General features: G+C 38.3%; 1 protein-coding gene across 3 annotated transcripts in view; it reads left to right on the top strand.

Moving 5' to 3' along the window:
• The window catches only part of PKHD1 (PKHD1 ciliary IPT domain containing fibrocystin/polyductin), a 445,188-nt gene that overhangs the window by 238,845 nt on the left and 183,123 nt on the right, over positions 1-23,220 (top strand). For all 3 annotated transcript variants that reach the window (XM_054698860.1, XM_037519857.2, XM_054698859.1), the window contains exon 53: positions 1,303-1,431. In XM_054698860.1, coding sequence (XP_054554835.1) covers positions 1,303-1,431 — 129 coding nt within the window. The remainder of the gene's footprint in view (positions 1-1,302; positions 1,432-23,220) is intronic.

Here is a 23,220-nt window from a genome sequence, read left to right as displayed (position 1 = left end):
TTCTCTCACCCTCCCATGCCTCTGACTGTACCCCAGTTCTTGCATAAATAAATCTTAAAAAAAGAAAGAAAGAAAGAAAATGTCATTGATCTATAAGAAGCTGAAACAATGGAAAGCTTTTTGGGTCATATGAACTGTATATAAGTTACTACAGTGAAAGGTGTCCAGGCTATTACGCCTCCTCTAGCACGCATTAGAGCTGTGAGAAGATCCTTTAACTCAGTGATTCCATTACTAAGATTATTTTTTAAGAAGAAACCAGTGTTATTGGAAGATTTTGCATGGAGCCAGTTAGTACTACATTACTTTTAATTTAAAAAGAAAATGGAAATGGTCTAAATGCCAGAGTCACTATTGAGTAAATCATGAGTGCCTGATCATAGAATATTATGTAGCCATTAAAAATGTTTACAAGGAGTTTTAAATATATTAGAAAATGCATGTGAAAACTGCTGAGCTAAGTAAATAAGAATTGTGTGTGAAATTGCATATATGATATAATTTCAATTACTATAAAAATGTTGAGAAATTCTGAAAGGAAATGCAAATAAAAGGTTAATGACATTTGTCTCTAGGCAGTGAGATTGGAGATGATTTTTTTTTTTGCTTTTTCCTTCTATATTTGCAAATTCCAAATGTTCTAATGAATAATTACTTGCTTTGTACTGACAAATGATTTTTTTGAAGATTATGAAATATCAAAAGGCAGCTACTGGGCCTCCCTGGTGGCACAGTGGTTGAGTGCTGGGCTGCGAAGCTGCCTGCAGCCTCTCCAGCGCTGGTTCTATCCCCGGCCGCGTCCCACATGGTGTGCAGACCTCTCCTGCTGTGCCTGCTGCTCCCCTCAGCAGTGTATTTTATCAGTCTGTCTGTTCTGCTCCCCGCTCTCACCCTTCTGCACTTCTGACTGTATCCAGTGCTTGTATAAATAGAGCTAGAGCGGGGAACAGAACAGGCAGACTGATGAAATACACTGCTGAGGGAGCAGCGGGTGGCAGGAGAGGTCTGCGCGCCATGTGGGACCCTCGCCTGGTGGCCGGGGATAGAACCAGTGCTGCAGAGGCTGTGGGCAGCTTCTCAACCCAGTGCTCAACTGCTGCACCACCGGGGAGGCCCTAAATAAATAAATCTTAAAAAAAAAAAAAAAAACACTTTATTTAACAACAACAAAAAGGCAGCTACTTTGGGAGGCGAAAACATTATCAGCATCCTAAAATAAGAAAAGAAATTTGCAAATTTACAAGTTATCATAGTGTTTCAGATCATCATAATAATTGTTGTCATTTCCCTTTTGTTTTCTAGCTTCTACCTGTGAACCTGAATCAGCGTTAAGATGGTCCTTCCCTGAAGCATGGTCAGGTATTGAAGAGGGATGGGGAGGTTACAACCACACCATTCCAGGCCCTGGGGATGACGTCCTGATTTTACCCAGTAAGTAAAACCATTTATGAATTAAATAATCATACACAGACTGAAAAAGTTCAAGATAACTGGGGGATTATCAGTCTTTTAAATACATTGTACAACACATTATAAAAGCTACAAAGAAGCAGGCACTTTTGCCTACAACCTTCTTTTGTTAAGTTTAATATAGGAGAGGAATTTCATAATCCAGTAGAATCCAGAAAAAATGACAGCCTACTTTCATTAAAGATGGAAGACAGCTCCAAGAGAATTTAAAGTTATCCACAAACTGGAATAGTGGTTGTATGTGACAGAGGACAGTTTTACAGCAAATTCTAGTATGCCTGTGTTTGAAAGGCAGAGAATGTATGAAGAAGCAATTTGCAAAGGTCTTATCTTTTGTCTTTATGAAGCTTTTATGCATAGAGTGATGAAATATGACAAATAAATTCTTTGGTTGCCATGATTTTTCAGAGATGCTGGAAAAGGAACAGATAAAACAGAAAAATAAAATTATCTATCTATCTATCTATCTATCTATCTATCTATCTATCTATCTATCTATCTATCTATAACTTTCTCCTTGTAAACATACAGGTAGAAGAAAGATGATTCCTCAAAGATACAGAAACACAGACTCATAAACTTCTTTCATAAGAGATAATTCTTAAAGATCTCTCCAGTCTGAGAAGTTATCCACTATTCCAGTTTGTGGATAACTTTAAATCCTCTTGGAGCTGTCTTCCATCTTTACTGAAAGTAGGCTGTCATTTTTTCTGGATTCTGTTTTTCATAGAAGAAATATATTTTTCCTAATTTCATTTTGGGATTAATTTGAACTTTTTTTTTTTTTTGAAAAGAAAAACATGATATTTTTATTTTATTTTTTTTTAATATTAAATTTTATTTTTATATTCCCCCATACAATTGCAAACGCCCCATTCTGACCCCAATCCTTCCCCTCCCCCCACCCCCCAAAAAGTGTCTCTGGTTCATAGTTTTTGGTTGATTTTGATTTTCACTTTCTTATATTCATTTTCCTGGTCCCTTATTTAAGTTTTCTAGATTCCTGCTATGAGTGAGACCATCCGGTATTTTTCTTTTTCTTTTTGGCTTATTTCACTGAGCATGATCCCTTCCAGCGCCATCCATGTTGCTGCAAATTGCATGTGTTTATCTTTTTTGAATGCTGAGTAATATTCCATGGTATATATGTTCCACATCTTCTTGATCCAGTCATCTATTTTTGGGCATTTGGGTTGTTTCCAAAGCTTAGCTATTGTAAACAGTGCTGCTATAAACATAGGGGTGCAGGTGCTCTTTGGAATTGATGTTTCTGTGTCCTTTGGGTAAATACCTAGGAGTGGAATTGCTGGATCATATGGAAGCTCTATGTTTAGTAGGTCCAGAAATCTCCACACAGCTCTCCATAGTGGTTGGACCAATTTGTACTCCCACCAACAGTGCAGAAGAGTTCCTTTTTCTCCACATCCTCGCCAACATTTGTTGTTGCTAGTTTTTTTAATATGTGCCATTCTCACTGGTGTGAGATGGTATCTCATGGTAGTTTTGATTTGCATTTCCCTGATTACAAGTGATGTTGAACATTTTTTCATATGTCTGTTGGCCATTTGCATTTCCTCTTCAGAGAAGTTTCTTTTTAGCTCTTCTGCCCATTTTTTGACTGGATTATTTTCTTTGTTGTTGCTGAGTCTCATCAGCTCTTTGCAGATTTTTGTGATCAGTCCTTTATCATTAGTGTTGGGTGCAAAAATGTTCTCCCAGTTGGTGGGGTTTCTCTTTGTTTTTGTTATTGTCTCTTTTGCTGTGCAGAAGCTCTTTAATTTGATGTAGTCCCAGCTGTTTATCTTTGTCTTCACTATCACTGCTTTGGGTGATGTGTCTGTAAAGATGTCTTTGATGTGCATATCCCGTAGTGTTTCGCCTATATTTCCTTCTATGTATTTTATGGTTTCAGGTCTTATGTCTAGTTCTTTAATCCATTTTGAGTTGATTTTTGTGTATGGTGTGAGGTAGTGGTCAAGCTTCATTCTTTTGCATGTAGCGACCCAGTTTTCCCAGCACCATTTATTGAACAAACTTTCTTTGCTCCAATGCATAGTCTTTGCTCCTTTGTCAAAGATTAGTTGACCATAAATCTGTGGGTTTATTCGATTCCATTGGTCTGTATGTCTGTTCTTGTTCCAATACCATGCAGTTTTGATGATTATGGCTTTGTAGTATAGTTTGAAGTCTGGGAGTGTGATGCCTCCATTCCCTTCTTTTTTTTTCAGTAGAGCTTTGGCTATTCGGGGTTTTTGGTGATTCCATATGAATTTCATCAATAATTGTTCTATTTCTTTGAAGAATGCCATTGAGATTTTGATTGGAATAGCATTGAATCTGTATATTGCTTTTGGTAGGATGGCCATTTTAATAATGTTTATTCTTCCAATCCATGAGCAGGGGATGTCTTTCCATTTCTTTGTGTCTTCTTCTATTTCTTTTAACAGTGTTTTATAGTTTTCTTTGTATAGGTCCTTTACCTCTTTTGTTAGATTTATTCCCAAATATTTGATTTTTTTTGTTTCGATAATAAAAGGGGTGGTTTTTTTGATTTCTGATGGATTTACAAATGAATTCTACCAAACATTCAAAGACGAATTAGTGCCTATCCTTCACAAACTCTTCCAAAAAATTGAGAAGGAAGGGACCATACCAAACACGTTCTATGAAGCCAATATTACACTAATACCAAAACTGAATAAGGACAACACAAAAAAGGAAAACTATAGGCCAGTCTCCCTAATGAACACTGATGCAAAAATCCTCAATAAAATTTTAGCTATCAGAATCCAACAATGTATCCATAAGATAATTCACCACGACCAAGTTGGATTCATTCCAGGGGCACAAGGATGGTTTAACATCCGAAAATCAATCAACGTTATCCAACACATCAACAAAAAGAAATATAAAAACCATATGATAATATCAATAGATGCTGAGAAAGCTTTCGACAAAGTGCAACACCCATTCATGATAAAAGCCCTTGAAATTCTTGGGATACAAGGAACATACCTCAACATCATAAAGGCCATCTATGACAAGCCAACAGCCAGTATCATTCTCAATGGTGAAAAGCTGAAAGCAATTCCATTAAGATCTGGAACAAGACAAGGATGTCCACTCTCACCACTGCTTTTCAATATAATACTGGAAGTCCTAGCCAGAGCAATAAGACAAGAGAAAGACATCCAAGGAATCCAAATAGGAAAAGAAGAAGTCAAACTATCACTATTTGCAGATGATATGATAATATACATAGAGAACCCCAAAATCTCCACAGAAAAACTAATTCAACTCATCAATCAATTCAGTAAAGTGGCAGGATATAAAATCAACACCCAAAAGTCAGTAGCCTTCCTATACACAAATAATTTGAACTTTTAAAGACAATACTGAATAAAAGAATACCTGCATTGGGCCTCCCCGGTGGCGCAGTGGTTGAGCACTGGGTTGAGAAGCTGCCCGCGGCCTCTGCAGCACTGGTTCAATCCCCAGCTGCTCCCCAGCCACTGGAGGAGGATCCCACATGGCACACAGACCTCTCCTGCCACCTGCTGCTCCCCTCAGCAGTGTGCTTTGGTCCTTCTGCCTGCTCTGCTCCCTGCTCTGGCTCTGGTGAATTCTCTCACCCTCCCGCGCTTCTGACTGTACCCAGTGCATGTATAAACAAAACAAACAAACAAATAAATAAATAAATAAAACACGCCTCTATTAAAAAAAAAAAAAAGAATACCTGCATTGGAAAAAGAACAATTGACCATCACAATAATGTTTGCATCATAACAATGGTAGTGTTCGCTGATAACCAAGAACATGGAGTGGGTTATTCTCCACATAGGAACTGATTTAATCCCCACAATAACTCTGCGGTATAGGTAATAATAGTTTCCCCATTTTTACCAACAGAGAAACAGCGGCCCAGAAAAGTTAAATGACTTGCCTAGGGCCACACAATTTGTAACTCAGCAGAGTCAGAATTGTAGTCCAGTCAGTGTGATTATAGGTCTGTATTCCTAACCAATAAAATACATCCCCTCTTTAAAACAACTAAGAATAAACTAAAAGAGAATAGTTGTGTTGTTTGCTTCATTTATGATGAAAATGAAGGCAGAATGATCAAATTGTGCTGCCCACCATCTACACATTGCTGGTATGCTGTGTAACTGTGTATAGACAGATGAGGGGTGGGGGAAACTAGACTAGTGTTATCATCCAACTTCTCTATCACCCACCTCTTTCAGCAAAGGATGTAACTTTCTGAATAAACAGACTCATGAGTCATTCCTATACAGAAAGGAAAAATATGTTCTATCTTAGCCATCTCTTTGATGAATCTAGCCAGCGGATTGGCCCTGGGCTATGGTTTTTCCCATTAAGCAAGTTGTTTTCCCCACCCCATGCAGGAAGCAAGAGAAGCTTTTGAAGGTTGCCAAGCTTTTAGTATCCTTTGGGATCTTCAAGCTGAGCAAGGAGTAATCTCAGCTATCTTGCTTGGCACTGCAGTTGACTGCATCCACTATGTGCCCAGGCTGCCAGGAGCCCCTGGCATCTTTCATCGCCTTCCATTCCTTTGTGCGTGGTCAGCTTATGAGATGGGTCTGCATTCTCCATGAAGCTGCTTTTAAGTAGCACAAATTAGTGCTTTAGAAATAAAAAGGGGGCCCTCGGTTTGGATCTATAAAATACCTCCCAGCCCCTTCTTATATATTGATTATTGTGAGAATCAGAGAAGATTTTAAAAGCATGCTGATATGCATTATTTCTAGTTTTCAAATGGAAAAATAAATGTATTAAAATGTACATGTAATCTCTTATAAATGGAGTCCGTACCCTTCCTGTTGCCCCTCTCTCTTTTCCAGTAAACCCTCTTTGTACCTCCAGCAAATTATTTCACAGTGGTCAGCATTTTAATTCTATGTTTCATTCAGATTTGGGTTTTCTGTAGGAACTGCTGTCACTTACTTTTCCCTTCTGTTTTTTGGCAAACCCTGGTATTTTGACCTGTGATGGATCTTTGGGTTGAATTTACCTTTTTCATCTACTTTTGGTTTTGCGTTCTTGATTTTTCCTGACTCTTCTGGATTCTTTGTAGCATTTTTTGAATCAGATAAGTTTGTTTACCCCAGTCTGGCACAAACAAGACCCTCAATAAACTGCTTGAAATAAGTGTGCAAATTCAAGGAGGCCATCTGTAATTTAATGTCAGAAGTAAATCTTTCTATAATTTTGACCTAGTGCAATTATAAAATTTTATAGATTTGTGCAAAATCATGTCTTCTCCTTTGAAAAGATTTGTAAGAATTAAGAAATTTTGGTGATGATGATGACAATAGTAGTAGCTATACTTTGAGTGCTTGGTATGTGCTAAGTGTGCTACAAGCATTTTTTTCAAGTAATTCTCACAACTATTTTATGAGTGAATTCTATTTTTATCATCCTTTACATAGATGAGGAATCTGGACCACAGAGAGGTTAAGTAATTTGCCCAAGTTTCATCAGCTAGTAAGTTTTTAAAAGACTGGTTAGGTGGTCAGTTTGATCCTAAAGTCCCAACTCTGTTATCTATGCCTGTATTTATTATTGATGTATTATTAGTTTACAATATTATATAAATTTCAGGAGTATGTCTTCATACCTCAATGCATGTACTTATCACACCATACCCACCACCCAAGTTTTAGTGACATTCTCCATTATCCACCTGACCCATACTACCTATTACTCTTACCTCCCCCCACCTCCTCTGCTAACCACCACTTTGTTGTTAAAGTCTAGGGGTTTATTTTTGTTTTCTTTTGTTTGTTCCTTTTTTTAAAAATATTCCCACATCTGAGTGATATCATCTAAGTAATACTCCATTGTGTATAATATCACATCTTCTTTATTCAGTCATTCATCAGTGGACACTTAGCTTGTAGCCAAAGTCCTAACTCTTTATTTTATCACTTTTTAAAAACACAACATTCCTGTCTGATTTATTCAAATCAGACCACATATTATACTGAGTTTATATTTCTCTGCTTGTTGTTCACATTATTCCTTTCACTTAGAATTAAGAAGGGTTCCTATTGACTATGGTGATGGTGCATGTGTGACCTGGTAGTAGAAATTCTAGGGATTACACCTGAGAAAAGAAAGCAAATATTATAAAAAAAATGAAAATGGTGTAAAACATATATAAATAAAAAAACTTTAAAAAAATAAAAAGGGCTCCTATTTATTAAGCAGCCAGCATATTGTCAGACTAGCTACTTGAGTTTAGTCTTACTACATCCCCATCGGTACACACGTGCTGGCAAACTGGAGAGGCTTCCCCAGAGAGGTGTCTGATACAATGAGAAATTGATGAAAGTATTTTGTATCTGGTAGAAAAAGTAGTTGTAATTGAATTTATCATTTGATCCCAATTCAGTTTAACCAACATTTCCTGAACCTTCACTGTGTTTCAGGCACTGTACAGGTGCTCTTGATCTGGGTCTTCAAAGGTATCTGGGTCTCCAAAGGTAATCAATACCACCTTGACCTAAAATAGCTAGTGATTTATGTGGATTAATCAAACACATAATGCATTGATACATAAAAGTACAAGAAATAGTTGTAATAAGCAACAGAAGTGTTTAAAGTCAAAGTGTGGCAGGTGGTAGAAGAGGTGGAGTAAGAATCTGTGGGGGCAGTTATGGGATTCAAGAGCATCTTGGGGAAGTGCTGTTTCAAGAGTTATTGGATAGGCTATTGAGTAGGATATCTGGGTTCATATTTGGATTCTGTATTTTACCACTGTGTGACACTGGACAAGTTTGAATCCTTTCTGATCTGCATCTATAACATGAGGGCGTAATTAATATATCATAATGTAGAGAAAATTAAATGAGATCTTGTCAGTGCACATGACCAGGACATAGAGTATTGGCAGTAATGGAATTATATATGAAAGCTGTGATTTTTAATGTGTCAGGTGTTCTTTTCCTTCATTTCCCCATCTGACTGCCCCTGCTGGCCTGTGGTATTACAAACACTTTGGATTTGCTTATTTGCTTTCCAATGGCTTATTATTTAATTTTCACAACATCCTTGGGAGCTAAATAGGTAATAACTATTATTACAGTAAAAACCCATTTTTACATAATACGATTTTAATGGAACTGCTGATTTTACAAAATGAAAGTGACTGGTAAAGAAGATTTAAGTGATACTTTTGAACCTCTAATATAATTTTATGGTGTTTTGTGTATTTTAATTCATTAATAAAGGAAACGTGTAGAACATTCCTATCATTATTCAAATAGAATAGCATAATTTTTCAATAAAATTCTTAGGGTAAATTGCCTATTTCCATTTTCTGGGAAATCAATTTTATGGAATGACCTCAGACCCATCCTATTCCATAAAAATAGGACTTTACTGTACTAATAAAAGATATCACTATCTTAAGTATGGTACCATTTTCCTTCGAGGCGTTCTGTCTTTATAGACATTGGATTTTGAAAGAGCTGTAAATTCTTTTTGGTGGTATTATGTGGAGTAAGCTGAGGTAATCATCAAGAATTTGCTCTTGTAGTTTAGTTTATGATAACTTTGCTTCACACAAACAACTGTATCCATTTGTCTTTACCTTCTAAATATTGGGAGAATTTTTCTAAATGTATTCTAGATATTGCACAGAATGGAGCAAACTCTATCTAAGAGACTATGCTCTCAAACCACCAGAAGCCCAGCTGGTCAGTGGGTCAAATGATACTGCTAATTTTCATTCACTGCTATGTCCTGAGCTGACCTGAGAGGATTTGTGTAAGATGCTTTCAGTGTTTTCTCTGAGGGAATTTCAGCCATGACAGGATGACACTGTTTTTTATGCAGGGGAAGTTAAATGAAAGGAAAATGTGTTATAATTTCAAATGATGTGATTCTGTTTTGAAGGGTACAGATATGATATCATATAGCCTCCAGCATAATTTGTGTGTGTGTGTGTGTGTGTGTGTGTGTGTATGGTAGAATTCAATGTGTTCCATATTTCTGCTTTACTTTGAATTGTCCTTATTTGAAGAGATGAATGGAAGAGTGCTAGTTTTCTTTTATAATAGTTCTTCTATTTATTCTAATTTTCAATACTGACTCACTTTAAATGGCAGGGGGGCTCTTTAAAGTCATGTGATGTTCAAAGATGACAATATTTAATGCATTTCCTTGATAAGTCACAAAACATTATGATTGGTGACATGAGGTTAAGTGATCATAAATCAGAAAGCATTTGGAGAAAAATTCTATAAAGCGTTGTGATTATGTCATTATTACCTTGGTTTGCCTTTTTCTTAGCTAAGATTTTAATTTAGGATAAGATCTATATAACACAGAGATGTAAATTTTGACATCAGTTAGAAGCCAAATATAAACACTGGTATTGTCTCTGTAGCTTGAGTAGTTTTCTAAATCCTGGACTTGTCCCAATACGGCACAGAGCACAGAAAAATATCAAGGAACATTTATTTGAATTACTAGCTAGTAGAAAGGGAAAGAAATTTAAACTTGAGTTGCTGGGGTCCTTTTTATGAGGTAAGGCATCAGAACAGTGTCTGCTAGAGTGTGTGTGTTTTGGGAACCTATCGTTATTTAAAAAAAAAAAAAAACCTAGACACTTAATAGCTTAAAACATGTATTTAATTTACTCAGAATATTGCAGAGAAGGGCCAGGATGTTTTTGTTGTTTTCCATACATTCCAGTCAGATAGTGGATGTGCTTCAGTCATCTAGTGACTCAAGTTGACTGAATGGTCTAAGGTGACTCCCTTGCATAGGTGCCAGTCGATGCTGGTAATTGGTTGGGAGATAAGGGGCCTACGATTCTCTCCTGGCTCTCTCTGTGGGGCTTCTTGGACTTTCTCATAGTATGGCTGCTGAATTTCCAAAACAGAATAGCTTAGCAGAGAGTGCTCCAAAGAGCAGTGAAGTGTGTGGAGGCAACATGCTTTCTGGGTCAGCCTTTGCCACCTGAGACTACCATGGCTGACATATTTGGTTGACCAGGTAAGGCAATTAAGCAAGTCCAGATACAAGGGAAGAAAATTAGACTCTACCTCTCAGTGGAAGGAATCACAAAGAACTTGCAGCTGTCTTTAATCTACCACTGTGCATGTGTTTATGTGTGTGAGTGTGTGTGCATATATGTAATTAAGAGCAGATGTACCTGACTTAATTCAAAAGGTTTGAGTAGGGTCTGCTGAATTTGTGCTGTCTTCCCTCTCTTTACAGATTTTATTTAGATTCTGTTGGCTTACATGAGTCAGAAATTGAAGAACACCAGGAGACAGACTGGTCAAATGATTTTGGTTTCTTTATTCTTTACTACCTACAATGCTTGTATTGCAGTGCCTATTTACTGCTGGCAAGTGGGATTCTTCAACCCTTCAAACATAATTGGGCCCCTGATCTGGATTTGCTTACTTTGAGACAGGGATGGATGACAGAGTTTGGGCTGCAATCTGTGGCCAAATTTTTGCATGTGTGACCAGAAGCCTCTTCTGAGAAGACTGCGGTGGGGTGAGGACAAATATTTTAAGCATCTGTTCCTTTCCAGGCAGAAATTATAGGTCCATGGGGATAACAGTCAATGGACTTTTTGAAAACCTTACTTAGAGCTTGAATGGGAAAACTATTTTTCAAGATTTTATAGAAAGAATAGACAAACAAGATTTTTAAGAGGTACTTCTGACACAATTTTTATTCAGCATTATTATCAAGTAAAAATAAACAAAAAGAAAAACCAAACCTAAACATCAAAGGCTCTTGGATACTTATAGTTTCTCTTCCTTTTAGGCAGATTCATAGAGGGGAATGTAGATCTTGGTGACACTGCTTAATAATAAAGTGGAGTGAGGCCATGTCCTTCCCACAAGAAGGAAAAGTCAGTATATCAGACTTCATGGAGCTGGTATTTCCACAGACCTCCCCAAATAGTTTTGAAACATTGAGGCCTTTTATCTATCCAGTTATTTAAGAACATACTCTAGGAACCTTTTACTTAGGCTAAGTGAAAAGTTCTGTGCAATATGGAATTCTTGGATGAATTGAATGATTGTCTAATAATTTGTTGAATGATTGTCTAATATTTTGGGATCTTTTTACATGGATTTACTTGTAGTAAGTAAAATCATATATATTTAAAAAGATAGACACATAGAATTGTTGAATTGGTAGAGAACTTAATGGCTTTTTAACCCAACTAAAATGAACTAAGGTAATACAAGTGTTTTATAAATTGTAAATGCTATGAAACACATTAATATCTGTAGCCAGACTTCCATGGGCACTAGTGTTTTGTACCAAGAATAAGAGTCAGATTTCAGTCTCCTTGTCTTCAACATAGTATTGCAAATTGCCTTCTAAAATTTATAAGAAGGTGTATTGTTGCTCTATCTGTTATGTTTTAGATTTATGTCTTTAAAAATAGTATTACATTTGTGAGACACACCTGGAGGCTAGGGAGTTCTTTCTGGTTCTTGCACTGATTATGATTCAAATGGCTTTTTGCAAATGAATACCAGTAGTGCCCTAATTACTGACAAGGGCCTGTGACAGAATGCCATTGCTCCGGGTGGACAGTCAGGAGTTGGAATTTTTTTCAAAAAGTATTTTTACAAGTTTGCCTCCCCACCCCAATTTAAATTTCAGTGAAAATAACAGCAGTGATTTTTATTTCCTATAATTATAATAAAAATTCATATTTTGAAATAAATTGATACCTTTTCTCTAGTCTCAATCTGTCAGCCTCAGCTTGACTCAATCATGGTGTTTGTTTCTGGGCTAATTAGAACTCACTTAGAATCTTCTCTTGGGACCCAAATTCATGTAGGCCCTGACACTCTTTATAACTTGCTAATTTGCTGGAACCACTTAGAACTTTTTTCTAATTGAGGGGTTTTTCAAATCCTTCTCTGTCCTTCCTCACCTGAGAAACATATTCATAATCATATTCTCATTATCATTACTATTAGCATCAAAGCAATTTTCTAGGAAGGGATAAACTTCCTCAGGGCTCCCAGATAATAATTTGGGTGAAAGGGTATCCACTAACTCAAAATCACTGCTTTTGCAACTTTACAATCTCCTGACTACTGTCTCCTAGAATTTTGATCCTTTGGGGCACCTTCTGTCCCAGCCTGATAGGAGTCTAACAGGTATACCTGCAAAACTGTGAATTTTTTTTTTCTTCAGATGTAGTAGGTGTGAATCTTTTGCTGCCATGTAACTGTTTTCATTCATAACCTCTGCATACTTCCTGAGCAGTTGAAAACTACTTTTTAAAGAGGCACCATGCATTATTTTCCCCAGGACTTTTATCTGTACTTTGATCTTAACTGTGTAAACTATCAGCTTTATAATAGCAATAAATGCATTAGTGGTTTCTTTGGAAAAACATAAATATATATCATAAACTTGATGGCAAAGCAGAAAAGGCAAGATGTGGCATTTCATTAGTTGTGAAGGATGAAGGAGAATGAGACTGAAAAGATGATTCAGAAAGTTTGTGCAAGGGTGAATGGCCAGAGATGCCATCAATAGAAAGGGCGATGAGGGTAGAGAAGTGGATTTATCAGGGAGCATGATAAATTATGAAATAGACATATACTAAATTTCATATGCAGATGCCTAAATGGTAACGGGAAAGGTGGACCAAATGTCTGGGTAGGAAGCCACTTGGGAATCAGATTTAGACATTGATCCTCAGAGGAGTTGACTAAGGAAGTCTCGGGGATTGAACTAGGGGTAGAGTGAACAGGGGAGCTGTTCAGTGGGGTTGGAAGACATCTTAGAGGAAATTCTCATTTAAGTGTCAGAAGAGAACCAAAGAGGAAACAATTATGAAAGTAGGAGAACTAGGATAACAGAAGGCAAGAAAAGAGCAATAACAAGATGGTAGAGATGCTTTACAGTAAATGTTTCAAGCAGGACATGGGGGATGGTAATTTAGAAAGTACCTGAGGATATGCTCTATACTCTTTGGAAGTTTGTACAACTTAAGCACAAAATTTAATGTTTGTATTACAGTTTCATACATCTGCATTCGGTCTCTTTGAAAACCCTTGTAGGCGTCATTGCCTTTAAGAATCCCCATAAATATGTTAAAGTTAGAGCAGTTATTCCTGATAGACAGCGATACTTCTAACGTGGCAGCTAGGTTGTCCCTGGCCACACTCTGGCTAAAATATTGTCAAGTGTTCTTAGCTAATAGGCTCATGTAAAAGATGAGATTCATGAGAACTGATTGATTTGTACTGCTCAATTCATTTGATAAAAATAGACTAGACTATATTCTCTAGAATATCAAATATCATATGACTTTGCTTATATGTAGGTTATAGTTATAGAAAAATAAACAGGGTCAGACAGAATCAAACTAATAATAAATCTTAGAAATCTGACTGGGGCCTCCCCAGTAGCACAGCGGTTGAGCACTGGGCTGCGAAGCTGCCCGCAGCCTCTGCAGCACCAGTTCGATCCCCCACCACCGGCGAGAGTCCCACATGGCGTGCAGACCTCTTCTGCCCCACCTGCTGCTCCCCTTAGCAGTTTTACTTTGTCAGTCTCCCTGTTCTGTTCCCCACTCTGGCTCTGGTGAATTCTCTCACCCTCCCGCGCTTCTGACTGTATCCAGTGCTTGTATAAATAAATAAATAAATAAATAAATAAATAAATAAATAAATAAATAAATAAATCTTAAAAAAAAAAAAAAGAAATCTGAGTGTAGAATTGAGACTACCAGGGAGCTGGGTATGGAGGGGGTCCAATGGACTATGGCGGAGAATTATGGGTACTTTGGTGGTGGCTGTGACAATGTACATCTGAGGACGTGTGAACTTCCACCCCTAAATCATATACAATGTTGTAAACCAAAGTTATCTCAATACAGATTGTTTAATTGCAAAAAAAAAACCCATGAAATCATAAGATTATAAAAGAGCATTAAAAAAAATAAATTTCTTACCAACCCCATTTTCTGTCATCTACACTGCAACAAGTTTGCTGAGAATTAATGAAATTTTTCCTTGACTTAAATGCCTAAACTTATATTTTACCTAATTTTATTCCCCCAAATAAATTTGTCTCATGGAATTAATATTCTCTGAGGAGACACAGGCATTTCTTATAAGAGAAGGGCACCTGAGTGATTGCATATGTATTTTACCCTCCTGGTTGGGTTGAAGAAGTATGAGCCAAGTGAGGAATGGCTGCCCATGGGGCCCTTAATGTAGAACAGGGCTTTTTCACTTGCTCTAATTGAATTACTTCTCTTTATGTTATGGTCTGTTTTCCATGAAGATATTCTTGGAATGTAGAATTAAATAATTCATGATTTCCCAATTATTGGTTTAGGTATAGTTGCCACTTCTTGAGTTGATTATACTCTCTGGAGAGAACTTTTGGGCTCTTCTCAGATGCAGAGCCTTAAAGATAAAAAAGATTGCCCAGTGATGAAGCTACTGCAGGTGCAGCTGGGCCATCAGGGCAGGGGAACAGGTAGGTCCTCACCATCAGCCCTTGAGTCAACACACTTCTATGCAACCCAGCGGTTCTTAAAATTTTTATGAGCCTGTAGTCATTTTGACTGTCTGGTGACAAAGTATTTTTTTAATATTATTAAAGCAGCAGTAGTATTTTTTAATACATAAAATAAGATTCTAAAAGAAGCCAGTTATATTGATATAGCTGTCAAGATATTAAAAATCAGATTTGTGACATAATATCTATGCTTCTTTATAGAGTATTAAATAGCAATATCTAGTGCTAGTTCTAATTGTCATCATAATTTAAGTGTCATGGCAGATAATTCTTAAAAAAATGTTGCCATAAATTCCTTCCCTGCTTAATCATGAACGCTGGAGAAGTAGGGGCTTACTTCCCTCCTTTTGAATCTGGGTTAGTCATATTGACTTGCTTGACTAATAGAATGTCATGATATTCTGGACCCTCGAAAGCTAGGTCACCTTAGAAAACCTTTTTTGCTTATATGTCTCAATTGCTGCTGGTTTGTTCTCTTTGGGAACACAGTCCTCATATGGAGTGGGAATCCCAAATCATGCAGAAAGGTCACATTTTTCATACCAGTTTGCAGTCTTAGTGAAACTCAGCTAATTGTCAGCATCAGGTAACTGATCTATTTCGGACATCCAGGCAAGTTGAGCTCAGGAATGGTATCTTACTGACAACTTTGAAATATTTTTCCTTTTACTGACAACACATTAAAAATGCCCTACTTTATCCTTAGGTCAATATCACTCAGATTTCTTAGGTGTATTAAATAATGCTTCCTCTTCCTTAGAATGGGCACTCTGAAGTTCAGTTCACTAGGCTTCCACATGGACCCTGGAGAAGTTAATGGCCCATATGCAATCTAAAAGGGTGAAAGTGATTTAAACTCTTCTTCAAAATGAGCATTGTCTCTTATTTTCCAAAATGGATTTACACTTATTCTATCACTGCAGAGTTCAGAAACCATGTGTTTATTGAGCAACTATTTACTGCATACATCACTTCTTATGTGCCAGATGTCTTGCTTCATGTTGGGGATAAAGTGGGAATAAGATAGTTCTAATACCTACTGGGAATGTATTGCCTGTTCAGGGAGACAGAAATGTAAAATAATAAAATGAACAAGTATGTTTTAGGAGACATTCAGAGAACTATGGCAAAATATATACCATGAAAATCTGAACTGGAATGAAAGTGAATCCAATTCCACAAATCATATTGTAAAGCTAAAAACAACCATTTAGGGCCATTACTAATAATTCTATTCAGAATTTCTCAAAGCCTGCTGCAACTAGCTTCTTAAAAGCATCACATAGGAAAAAAGGAACAAAAATAAATTTGGATATTTTGGACTGAACACAGATAAGTTTCTTTGCACCTGATCTCTTCAAAGATTTTTTTATATGATAATGCTGATTGTGTAACTTCTAGTGGGGAATATAGTGTGCTGTTTCTCAAAGTTGTTCGATTATGCAACCCTCTTATTTACAGGGCAGCTCATGATGCCAGTATTCCAGAGAAACATTGAGTGCACAGTACTCTCATATACTTTTTTAAGATTTATTCACTTATGCATATAAGAACTGGGGTACAGGCCAGAGGTGTGGGTGGTAGAGGATTAACTAGAGACAGAATGGGAGCAGAACAGGGAGATCTACTGAAATACACTGTTGAGGGGAGCAGTAGGTGAGAAAGGAGAGGTCTGCAGCGACATATGTGGGTTATCTCCCTGGCTGGTGATAGCTTGGTAATGCTGAGACATAATCCCTTATGCCATCAGGGAGGCCCAGACTACTCTCACATTTAATCTAACACTATGAGGTAAACTAGCCAGTTGCATTAAGTACGATTAGGCCTTCTGTGAACAACAAAGGTAGAAAACATAGAAGTTTCTCTTGTATAAACTATGCTGTTCTATAGTGTCAGGGGCTTGGACTTGTATCTTCTTGTTCAATCACGTGAGGTTTCCATTCCCAAAGTCCCTCTGTGGTCCAAAATGTCAGCAGTAACTCCAGCCATTGCAGCCACATTCTGCAAAGGAGGAAATATAATTCTTTTCCTATTTAAGTCATACATGGCACCTCTTACATCTTATTGGCCAAAACTTTAGCCTAATGGCCATGTCTAATTGGAAAGGAGCCTGGGAAATATAGTCTTTTGGCTGGGTGACAATGTATTCAATTAAAAACTGGAATTTCTGCTACTAAAGAAGGAGAAAAAAAAAATACTGGGTGGCCACACATGGTGTCTGCCCCATGCTTTTAATTTTTTTTAAAGATTTATTTATTTATACAAATACTGGGGTACGAGAGGGTGAGAGAATTCACCAGAGACAGAGCAGGGAGTAGAACAGGCAGAAGGACTGAAATACACTGCTTAGTAGAGTAGCGGGCAAGACAGGAAAGGTCTGCCGTGCCATGTGGGACTCTCCCTGGCTGGCAGGGAATCAAGCTGGCACTGCAGAGGCTGTGGACAGCTTCACAGCACTGCGCTTAACCCGCTGCGCCACCAGGGAGGCCCCCCCGCCAACCATGCTTTTATTTTACAGCTGAGGAAAATAAGCCCAAAAGGGATACCCAAGAAAGAGCTCAGATTCAGCACTGGTTCAAATCTAGATAGATCTCTAGATTTCTTTAGTGTGAGGTTCTTCACACTGCCCCTAATTACACTTGAAGGAGGGATCAAAATAGAGTCTTTCAAAGGTTGTGATATGAAGGGTCATGGTAAGGTACACAGATAACAACACTATTACAAGGTGTGGGTATTTTTTTCTACATTTTTTAATTAATTTTTTTTTTCTTACATCATTTCAGTCCCCATAATTCTTCTTCCACCTTATCACCCATGAACCATCACCATATTCCTTTGTGTTTTAAGAGAAAGGTAGGAGTATGTTTCTAGGAGGTATGATTCTGTATTTGGAAATTAATAGCACTTGGTTAACTGAAAACTGTAAGTAGGATGCAACTGCTGTTCTGGATGTTTTGTTAAGACCTGGATTCCCTGTGCCAGGCTGCTGTGCACTCCAGGGCCTGCTTGCTCTGTGTCTAATGGCTTGTCCTCGCTTTGCTTCATCTAAAACATCAGTGATGCTCTGCACGCCCTGGATCCCGTCTAAAGCCATCTGTTTGCCTCTCTTTATTTACATGATAACATCACCTGATGGCAATTTAGTGTCTGGATAAAAAGCATTGCTCTTCTCTCTATTGAGCTAGGGTTTTGTCTGGTTTAATGACAGGGGGCCAGTCCCTGGGACTGCATTTCTCAGGCAGTAATAGCATGTGGAGAAATGGTATCTAAAACGCCCAGAGGGTTTGTGCAAAGGTGTGGAGTGCAATGCACTGGAGCCAGAACTGGCTGGGCTATGCTCAGCAGTGAAAATGGCAGGCATCGTCCTGCTGTCTTTCAGCTTGTTATTGGCAGTAAGGACAACATCTCATCTTTGTGCTCCTAGTGTCCAATATAACTCTAGAACGGAGTAGATACTCTCTGCACATTTGTTAAATGAGAGAGTGAATGGAGCACTGAATGGTGGATTGGAGGGAATGCTGATGAAATGACAGCCCTTCTCCTTTCCATTCACGTTATTGGCATAATTGCTGGACTTGCAATGGATCATCAGGAATGATTGCTGTTGGCATAGAGAGGTTCATTGCATTGTGGTGGTTGCTTGGGGACATGAATATGGTCCTGAATCAGAGCTTTGATACCTACAATCAAGCTCCTCTCCCTTCAGTCCATCATTGGACAGGGGTTATTGTGTGGAAGCACTTTCTCCTGGACACTTGTCTAGAATACTTGTCTAGAACAGTGTTTCCTCCTGCAGCTTCCTATGGATTCAGGATCCTATGATAGTACAGATTTTACAAATAGGATTTAAGTAAAACAGTGCTATGTCTGGCAAGGAAATAGAGACATATACTTCTGATGGAGAGTAGGTCTCAAATTGCTGGCTCCTGAGTGTGTTTGAGGGTCAACTGGGAATTACTCCCTAGGAATATTTATCAGTTTCTGCAATCCCAGAGTTCTCTTAGGGCGGGAGAGCAGAGAGTGCCAAAGGCCCCATGCTGCCCCCTTGCTCCTCAGGTGAAAGGTCCTGACTCTACTCTGACTTTGCTCAGGATGCTGCTTTTTAAAAAAAGGTTTGTTTATTTATGCGTACAAGAACTGGGGTACAGGCTAGAGGTGTGAGGGTGAGAGGATTCACCAGAGAGTGAGTGGGGAACAGAACAGGCAGATTGACTGAAATACACTGTTGAGGGGAGCAGCAGGCAAGACAGGAGAGGTCTGCTGTACAATGTGGGTCACCTCCCTGGCTGGGGATTGAACTCGTGCTGCAGTGGCTGCAGATAGCTTCATAGTGCTATGATGTGACTTAACCCCTTGTGCCATCAGGGAGGCCCTCAGGATGCTTCTCTTGTGTCATAAAGGGGATCAAGAACTTGCTTCACAATCTGTGTTATCCTACCTCTCATGCTGACCCCATGTTGCTGAGAGACCGGCGTCATTTGCCATCACATGTTATTCAAGGTCTAATCCCTCAATCTCTCATCAGTGCCACAGTGATTACATGCTCTTGGGTGTGTTATATCATCACCATTCTTGATTACTTTCCCTGTCTCTGCTTTTTTTTCATTTAGTCGATCTGCTTTAATAAGTGGGCTATGCATATAAATACATAAGAATATAGGGAAGTGGACTTAAGCATTTGATAGCTGTATGATGCAGTGGCTTCCAAAATGGGGTGTGAAAGATAATCCACTGAGAAGAAGACAGAAACTCTTAGAGATTTTTCCTTTATTTTCGTTCCTATTCTTTAAAAACAGTATCTTCATATATGTTGTATTACGTATACAATATTTCTTATATATGCATTGGTTCTTGTATGTAATTATAAATTAATAAATTATAAGTGAATACAAATAATATTGACAATATGTAATTAAAATTTTCTTCATCTAGTAAAGGAATCTTTGGCATTTGAGTTTTAATACTATAATAGTAATTACTAACTATAGTAAGAAAATTAGGGTTGTGACTTCAGGAACCTATTTTATTTTGAAAATAGATTAATCTTTATGGAAATCCAGAAAACTAATAGTCTACAGTAGTAAATTTTGTTTATCTATTTAATGAAGTAACATTGCATTATAGTGTTACTTAAGTTTTTGGGGTTCATCACCGAGAGTAAACCTGTGTATATAGTACATTAAGATCACTGCTAAAAGTCCAAAACAGTGGTTTTAATTTTCCTAAGAACCTAGTTATGTTTATCAATGTTGTATTTCAAGGGTATACAAAAGCTTTCAGGGTAAATGTCAAACTCATTTGTTTGGATGACAGAGACCTTGGTGTTCTGGGCTCACTGTTCACCTCTTCCCTGCATGCCTTACTGCCTGATCGTACTCAGGTGCTTTCTGGGCTTGAATGGACTCAACTGTTTCTCCTTTCCAGTGGCACTTGGTACTCTTTCTGCCTATCACCCCTCCAGCCCCCTCACCTTCCTCATTTCCTTCCCCTTTCCTACCCTGACTCTCTTTCAGTTACTACTTTTTATTCCTAAACACTCAACTTAGTGTCACCACTTCCAGAAGTGTTCCTGAATCCAATTTGATTTAATTTTCCATCCCCGGTGTTCCTGTTACAGGGCAGGGTGAGGGGCACCCCAGAACCCCTAAACCTGCTCACTCTCAATAGATTTTGCTGTCTGCTGCATCAAGACAAAGCATAATTGTTTAATTCTGTTTAAGACCTTTAATGGAAAGGAAATTTACTGTAATTAGTGTGCAGTACAGAAAAGACAAAGAACAAAGTTTCCAATCAAGCAACCCAAGTTACTTATCACCTATGGGTAAATGCTCAGTCAAACAAGGTTGGCCCAAAGCATGGCCACTGAAGCACAAAAGCTTGCCATGAGTCTAAGATACCTTCTGGTGGGGATCCATAGAATGGGGCAGAAGGGGCCAGAAAAGTCTGGAAGGAAGACAGCAAAATCAAGATCTAGATAAACACTGCTATTGTTAACCTTTCCACAGGTCTCTCACCCATGTCTGTTTCAAGTGTCTTCTTCCATGCACCCCAAATCCCTGGTACAAGTCCAAGGCTGAGAAGCAAGTGCAACTTCTTCACATGTATCTCTGCTCCGTGTGCCTCCTCCAGGTCTCCTTCTTGCTCTCCATCCTGCTTCTCCTCCCTGCTCAGCTCCATCCTTCCTTGGGTGGGGCAGGGAATCTGGAACCTCCCCTTTCCCTGGGAACCACCCTGTTACATTCATTCGTATAACACCTTGGACATATTTCCATAATATATCTTTATTCTGGCTTGTTAATTTACTTTTATTTTTGCCTTGAAGACATTATTTTATCTCTCCTCGAGAGATAAAAATCATGGGAGTTGGTATGGAGCAGATACTCAATAAACACTAGAGTGAGTAAGTGAAAGAGAAAATGCAGGTATTGCTAACAGTCCCTGCTATAGTATTTCTAGGGATTTTGGAAGGTGAACGGGCAGCTGTCACATTAAGAATCTTGGCAAAGAAAGCTTGGGTGAAAGGTGGTGAGTCCCTAAAACCTTAGCAATTGATTTAGGTGCTGACTAGGCTAGTGCAGATCCTGATACTAGAAATCATTCAAAACCAGCATTTATTTAGAATCCCTGAGCCAGCAACTTCCTCCTTTGGAGCTATGTTTCCCACAGGTGAGAACATGCTGTATGCCAGGGAGTGGGTGTCTTCCTCTCCTTAAAGGAGTTCTCTGAACTCTCATTCCCAGTAGGTGCCTATTGTTTTCCTTCCCCCCTGGAGAGCTGGTAGCCTCTCATTCAAGCTACTCCTGCACACAGCTTGCCTCCTCCCTCCTTCCTGCACCTTCCACCTGAGCAGTTGATGGGCCTCCTGGGGCTCAGCACCTGAAGAATGATGAGCCTGGTGTGGCTGCCAACCAGGAGTTTACAGCTCTCTGGGGATTTACTGCTTTCCCAGCCTGCAGGCCTCCTGCAGCTTAGCATCTAGGCAGTTGACACACCTCCTGTGGTTTTAGCTAGTGAGCAGCTTGAGGATCTTCTGTTTGCTGTGAAACAGTTTCAGAGGTTACCTTTTCTCATTTGCATAGTGTGGATGCACCTGTTTTTGTTTTCCTTTTGGTGAAATTATAAAAGGAAGAGTGTAAATGGCGAAGCACTGATGTCTGCTTCAAGCTATGACACTGGCTACTGCCAAGGGGCCTAAGGTTTGTTGTTTGGAAACTAGTTTCAACTGAAATCATAGGGCTAGTGAGGAAAATTCATAACTAAGGGAATAGAGATGTGCACTGGTGCACTGTCTTTTGTCTTTGGGGCTTTTTATATATGCACCTCGTGAGTATTTATCATATATCTTTCGAGTTCAAAAGAATTGAAAAGTCTTCTTAAATTATCACTTCTTAATTTATCTTTTTCATCTGCAAGGGCATCTTGAGAGAAGGCTTTTGAACTAGCTAGTTGGTCTGCCAGTTCGAGTGGAACAGGAAGGAAATAGTTAAAGGATTTCAAACTGCTAAAGAGGGTTTTTACATTTTTCTGGAAAGTAGCAGTTTGCATAGAAATCACAGCTTTTATACATTAAGTATGGTTATGAGTCTCTTCCCCAAATCTGTGTAAGAAATGTAGACTTTTTTCTCCTCAAGGGAAAGGGTGAATTAGGTCCAAAAGGGCAGGTAGCTTTGTGCCAAGGATATTTAGGAAACAAAGAAAAGGGAGAGACTGGTTAGTACCAAGAAAATAGAAAATTTTATTGGGAACATGGTTGTTATCATATGCTTAATGCAAGCTTCACTCACAGGAAAACTAATCACAACTTTTATAAGCTTTGCTATTCTAATCTCTTCTCTCTTCCCATCCAAATTCTTCTATCACAGGTAAATCTAACTATATCACACTAAGAAGAACCATGCCAGAATTTCAGTGCCAAGTGCTGGCCTACCCTTTCCAAGTCTCTAGATTACTTGAAATCAAGAGGTTGGGTTAAAATCAGAAGGTCGTGAAATATTATCAGCAGGAAATAATGCAGGAAATAGCAGAGTAGAGCTCTTCAAATATCATTTTTTAATTAAAAAGGAAAACCTTGCATAACTGTAAGACTATTAAAAATTATGTCCTTCTTAGGAGACTAGATAATTCATTTAACAACACTAACACTTACAGTGTGGTGCTAATAGTAGGATGACTGGTAATGATACACCTCCTCAT

This window comes from Talpa occidentalis, unplaced genomic scaffold (genome assembly GCF_014898055.3).
Source record: "Talpa occidentalis isolate TD23 unplaced genomic scaffold, MPIMG_talOcc4v2.1 talOcc4.2, whole genome shotgun sequence".
NCBI lineage: Eukaryota > Metazoa > Chordata > Mammalia > Eulipotyphla > Talpidae > Talpa > Talpa occidentalis.
The sequence above is the reverse complement of the archived record's forward strand: the minus strand, read 5'-3'. Positions and strand labels throughout refer to the sequence as shown.